This window comes from Cuculus canorus, unplaced genomic scaffold, assembly GCF_017976375.1.
Source record: "Cuculus canorus isolate bCucCan1 unplaced genomic scaffold, bCucCan1.pri scaffold_93_arrow_ctg1, whole genome shotgun sequence".
NCBI classification, from domain to species: domain Eukaryota; kingdom Metazoa; phylum Chordata; class Aves; order Cuculiformes; family Cuculidae; genus Cuculus; species Cuculus canorus.
The window spans coordinates 3146-7959 of NW_026527857.1; the positions used below are offsets into that span (position 1 = coordinate 3146).

The window sequence follows — 4814 nt, forward strand, 5'->3', positions numbered from 1 at the left end:
CAGGGACCTCAGTTCAAGAAAGCACATCCCAGTCCTGCATTCAGGCACTCACTCTTGGGATGTTGACCGCACGATGATGTGACCTTGAGAATCTTTCTGTCCCACAGACCTTCATGGAAGCCAAGGAAGGGCTATTTGTATTCTCTTGGGTTCATCTCACCAAACGCACGTGATATACGTGCTCTTATCTCATCTGAACAGTGTGAACATTAACTCTGACCTCCTCATTCCATGTCCTTCCTGAGAGGGACAAAGAATGTCTCCAAGCTGGAGAGAGAGGGCAGTGCTGGGAATGGTGATTTTGAGGGGCTACTCCAGGATGATTGTCCTGGGGCAGGTTCTGTGGGTGCTCCAGGGCACATGGGCACAGACCAGACCCTGTCCTGAAGATCTACCAGAGGAGGCCTGGATGTGAAAGAAAACTATAGCCTTCCCAAACCCATCACACCTGCAGTGCTTATCTTTACATCGGTGATTTCATCTAGGGCTCAGGTTCTTGAACATGCACTTCAGGGAAACCCTGAAAGAAGCCCTGAGCCTTCAGGCTCTGCCCTGAGGAGATCCCTTTGCTCTATGGAAAGGCTGTTGTGGAGGCAGCTCTGTCCCACAAGTGCCCACTGCCTGTCCCTGCCTGCGGGCACAGCACTGCCACGCAGCACCGCTGTGACCAAGCTCAGAGCCCTCAGGCCTTCCAGCAAGGCAAGGGGTGAGGAGGAGAGTGTGGAAGGGGAGGGAGAACAGCTCTGGGAGATCAAGCGCTGGTGCCTGGCAGGGCTGCCATGACGGAATTCTTTTCCCCTCCACCCATGCCCACAGAAACTGTCCCTGCAACTCAAAAAAGGTTTTGGAGGAAAGATATCAGGAAACAAATGTCGTTGAATATCTCTTTCTTTTGTTGAAACACATAGAGAGTACAGCTCCACATTTACACAGCCGACCAGTAAGAAAAGGGAAAGATCTCAGGAAAAAGAACGCAGTCACTGAAGGTGTTTTATTTGGTTTCAACACAGGGGGACCACAGCTCCTCAGTTGCAGAAGCAGGATAACTGCTATGCAGCAGATAATGAGCAGTTCATTGCTTCAGAGAATCATCCAGATATCAGTTTCCACACTGCATCCTTGAGCTGCTGGTTCCTCAGGCTGTAGATGAGGGGGTTCAATGCTGGAGGGACCACTGAGTACAGAAACGACACCACCAAATCCAGGGATGGAGAGGAGATGGAGGGGGGTTTCAGGTAGGCAAATACTCCAGTGCTGATAAAGAGGGAGACCACGGCCAGGTGAGGGAGGCACGTGGAAAAGGCTTTGTGCTGTCCCTGCTCAGAGGGGATCCTCAGCACTGCCCTGAAGATATGTACGTAGGAAACAACAATGAAAACAAAACAGCCAAAAGCTACAAAGGCACTAACGGTAAGAAGCCCAAACTCCCAGATGTAGGAGTGTGAGCAGGAGAGCTTTAGGATCTGAGGGATTTCACAGAAGAACTGGTCGACAGCATTACCCTGGCAGAGGGGCAGGGAAAATGTATTGGCTGTGTGCAGCAGAGCATAGATAAACCCAGCGCCCCAGGCAGCTGCTGCCATGTGGACACAAGCTCTGCTGCCCAGGAGGGTCCCGTAGTGCAGGGGTTTGCAGATGGCAACGTAGCGGTCGTAGGACATGATGGTCAGAAGACAATACTCTGCTCCAATAAAGAAGATGAAGACAAAGAGTTGTGCAACACATCCTGAGTAGGAAATGGCCCTATTGTCCCAGAGGGAATTGGTCATGGATTTTGGTACAGTGGCGGAGATGGATCCCAGGTCAAGAATAGAGAGGTTGAGGAGGAAGAAGTACATGGGGATGTGGAGGTGGTGGTCACAGGTGATGGTGGTGATGATGAGGCCATTGCCCAGGAGGGCAGCCAGGTAGATGCCCAGGAAGAGCCAGAAGTGCAAGAGCTGCAGCTCCCGTGTGACTGCAAATGCCAGGAGGAGGAACTGGGTGATGGAGCTGCTGTTGGACATCTGTTGCCTCTGGACATGGGGCACTTTCAAAGACAGAAAAGACATAGACAACTTAGGGGACAGTTCTCTGATGAAAATCAAAGTTATTTCTTATAGAACCACCCCCAATCTGCCTCTTCTCTTAAGGAGGACCTTTGGCAGGTCCCTTTCACAAGCTCTGGTTCTCTGAGGTTGCCCCAGGGAGCAGAAGGCTGTGATGTAACCTCTGCAGGAGTCAGTGCTGCCCTACAGCAACAGGGGAATGGAACACAGGGTGACCTAAGGATGAATCCACTCCTGATATCAAAGAGCTTTCCAGCATTGTCCTGCTCCATCCACCCTACTGCAGAGCAGAGCTGAGGGGATTTTGCTCTGTGTCTTCTGTTCTGGTTGCCCCAACACAGCCCAGGATGGTTTTGATGCAGAAACTCCTGGTTCTTCCGCTTCACTCCAAGTGAAGTCTCCTGAGTCCTGACAGCAAACGGGCTCTCCTTTAATTCCGAGTGAGCACAGACGGTCTGTCCATCAGCCCTGGTCTCAGCTGCCCTGTGCTGGAGGACTTTTGCACTCAGGTGTTCCCCCCAAAAGAAACTGGCACTGCTGGGAGCAGAGGAATCCGGTTTCCCAATGCAGATCTCCAAATACCCTCATGCTTCCTACCTGAGGGGGATCTCAGCTCTCCCCTCCCAGCCAGGGACACAGAGGGCTCATTGCTGCTGCCTCCATGCAGACGATGAGCAGCAATTCCATGGCCTTAGATCTGAGGTCTCTTCTCCATGGGACTGCTGGATAACACAGAGATATCATGGGAGAGCTGTGCCCTTCCGGAGGGCAGCCTGCAGCCCAGTAGGATTCATCAGGGAATGAGTCGAATGTCCTAAATCTGGGGTGTCCTGAAAGGAGAATCTGCTCATTTGCATTGCCCTGAACCTGTCAATTAGGAGAGGGATTGGACCCTTTACTCCCTGCATGGCAGAACCCACAGGACGGCTCTCTGAACTGCAGCTTAACCCAAACCCCATCCCAGAAGGTCCAGTGATAAGAACCTGAAGCAAAGCAGGAGAGCAAAGAGGGAGACATGCACAGCGCTGCTGCCGATGGAGCCAGCACAGAGACAGACAGTTAGGGTGGGGTGGTAATCTCTCCTTTGAAGGGGTGAGGCTGCTGAGAAGGTGACTGACCACCCGGCCTGAAGAGAAGAGGCAGGAGAGGAGAGCCTGGGTTTGCTCCATGGCAGGTGCCTGCTCTGCAGGGGATGGCAGGCAGGATCCTGAATCCCCCCTTCCCATGGTGCTAATGGGAGCAAATCCTTCTCCATCCCTGCCCACGTCTCTTCTGCCTGGAGCTTGTCCCTGCTGAGAGCTGTTTCTCTGTCCCAGGATCTCCTCCCTGTCTGTGCTCACAGAGCCCACCCCACCCACTGTGTGCTCAGCTCTGCCCTGCAGAGCCCTCCTGGCAGTGGGGCACTGCTCAGGGGCACCTCTGGGTGTGCAGGGGCTGAGGAGCAGATCAGAAAAATCCTAACGGGAACTGGAGTCCCAGTGTCTCTCAAGAAGAGAGAAATAAATTCCCACCTCCCACTGCCCCCCCAGCCAAGCAGGAGTGGAAACCTGAAAGCACAGACTCCATCCCTTCCAGGTGAATGCTGCCTTGATGCCATTCTTCAAAAGCACCCTTTGCACCTTGGATCTTTGAGAAGCCCTGACACACACAGCACCCTCTCAACAGCAGAAGGACCCTGTTCTGCCCTGCCGGGGGGTAACTCCTTCCCCCACAGCTTCTCCCACAGGTCCATGGGCAGCTCCCCAGGCAGGCTGAGCACTGACCCTGGCAGGTGGCAGAGTCCCCGTTCCCACCACCCAGAGCCTGGAGTGCAGGGAACCTGCTCTGAATGACAGCCCAGGGCACCCCTGGCTTCACAGCCCTTCCAAAGTGCCTCACAAGAGCCCCCTCCTCGCAGATCCCATGAGCTGGGGGCTCTGCAAGCTGAGGAGATGCCACCAGGATCCACAGCTGCATTGCCCTGCACCCAGACTCACCGTGTCTAGGACTGCAGAGGTTGCTCCTCCAGTCACCTCTCAATCATCCTCCCACTCCCGACCATCTTTAAGCTCTCTCTGCCTTGCTCATCTCAGAAACCATGGAAGTTCCCTTCTCCCTGCTGGGCTTTGTGGAGTTCTTGGGCAGAGCATGAGCTCCCTCAGTCTCAGGAGCCCAGCCCAGCTCAGCAGCAGAGGAGCAGCCCAGGGCATTTAACGATCCCTCTGGTGGGTTTGATGCCGAGTCCATGAACCTCATCCTCTTAGAGGAAGTTGAACAAACTTCTCAAGAAGTAAAACTCCAATTCAAGCTCCAAAGTTTCTTGTAGTGTTAATGGGTCCCACGGAGGGCACTGCTGAGAAAGCATCTCCAGGGCCCCGTTAGAGCAGAAAAGTGGAGGCAGTGATGAAAGGTTGGGAAAACAAAGGTAATGGTGGCTCTGACGCTGAGTCAACCTGGATGTGTTTCATGAATTTAAAGGCCAAGCCATGACCCTCTTAACCAAGTGGCAAAGCCGTGAAACCTTGACCCCTGAAAGGGAGATCCTGTCGCTCACTCATTACTCGCGGCTCTTCCTGGGCAGTGGGATGTGGGGATGGGCAATGCCAAAGGCAGGACTGTGGAAAAACACCTCCCAGGCTCCTGGGTGGGAATGAGGAGGCCATGAGACCCTGGGACTGTAAGGACAAGGTGTTTCCTCTTTGGCATCAGTGTCAGAGACAACAGCCATAGCCAAGGAAAAGAAGACTTTGGTTCTGTTGGGGGTTTTGAGCCTTGTTTGAACCCTTG

The 4814-nt window shown here is 53.6% G+C and overlaps 1 protein-coding gene across 1 annotated transcript; it reads right to left on the reverse strand.

The window, feature by feature from the left end:
• Nucleotides 1-1088: 1088 nt before the first annotated feature.
• On the reverse strand, nt 1089-4229 carry LOC128850836 (olfactory receptor 14A16-like). Its single transcript, XM_054055849.1, has 2 exons — nt 4174-4229; nt 1089-2028 (listed from the first exon to the last, which is right to left on the reverse strand). Exon 2 carries the CDS (start codon nt 2004-2006, stop codon nt 1089-1091), a length of 918 nt encoding a protein of 305 aa, XP_053911824.1. The 5' UTR covers nt 2007-2028; nt 4174-4229.
• Between the last annotated feature and the right edge of the window lie 585 nt (nt 4230-4814).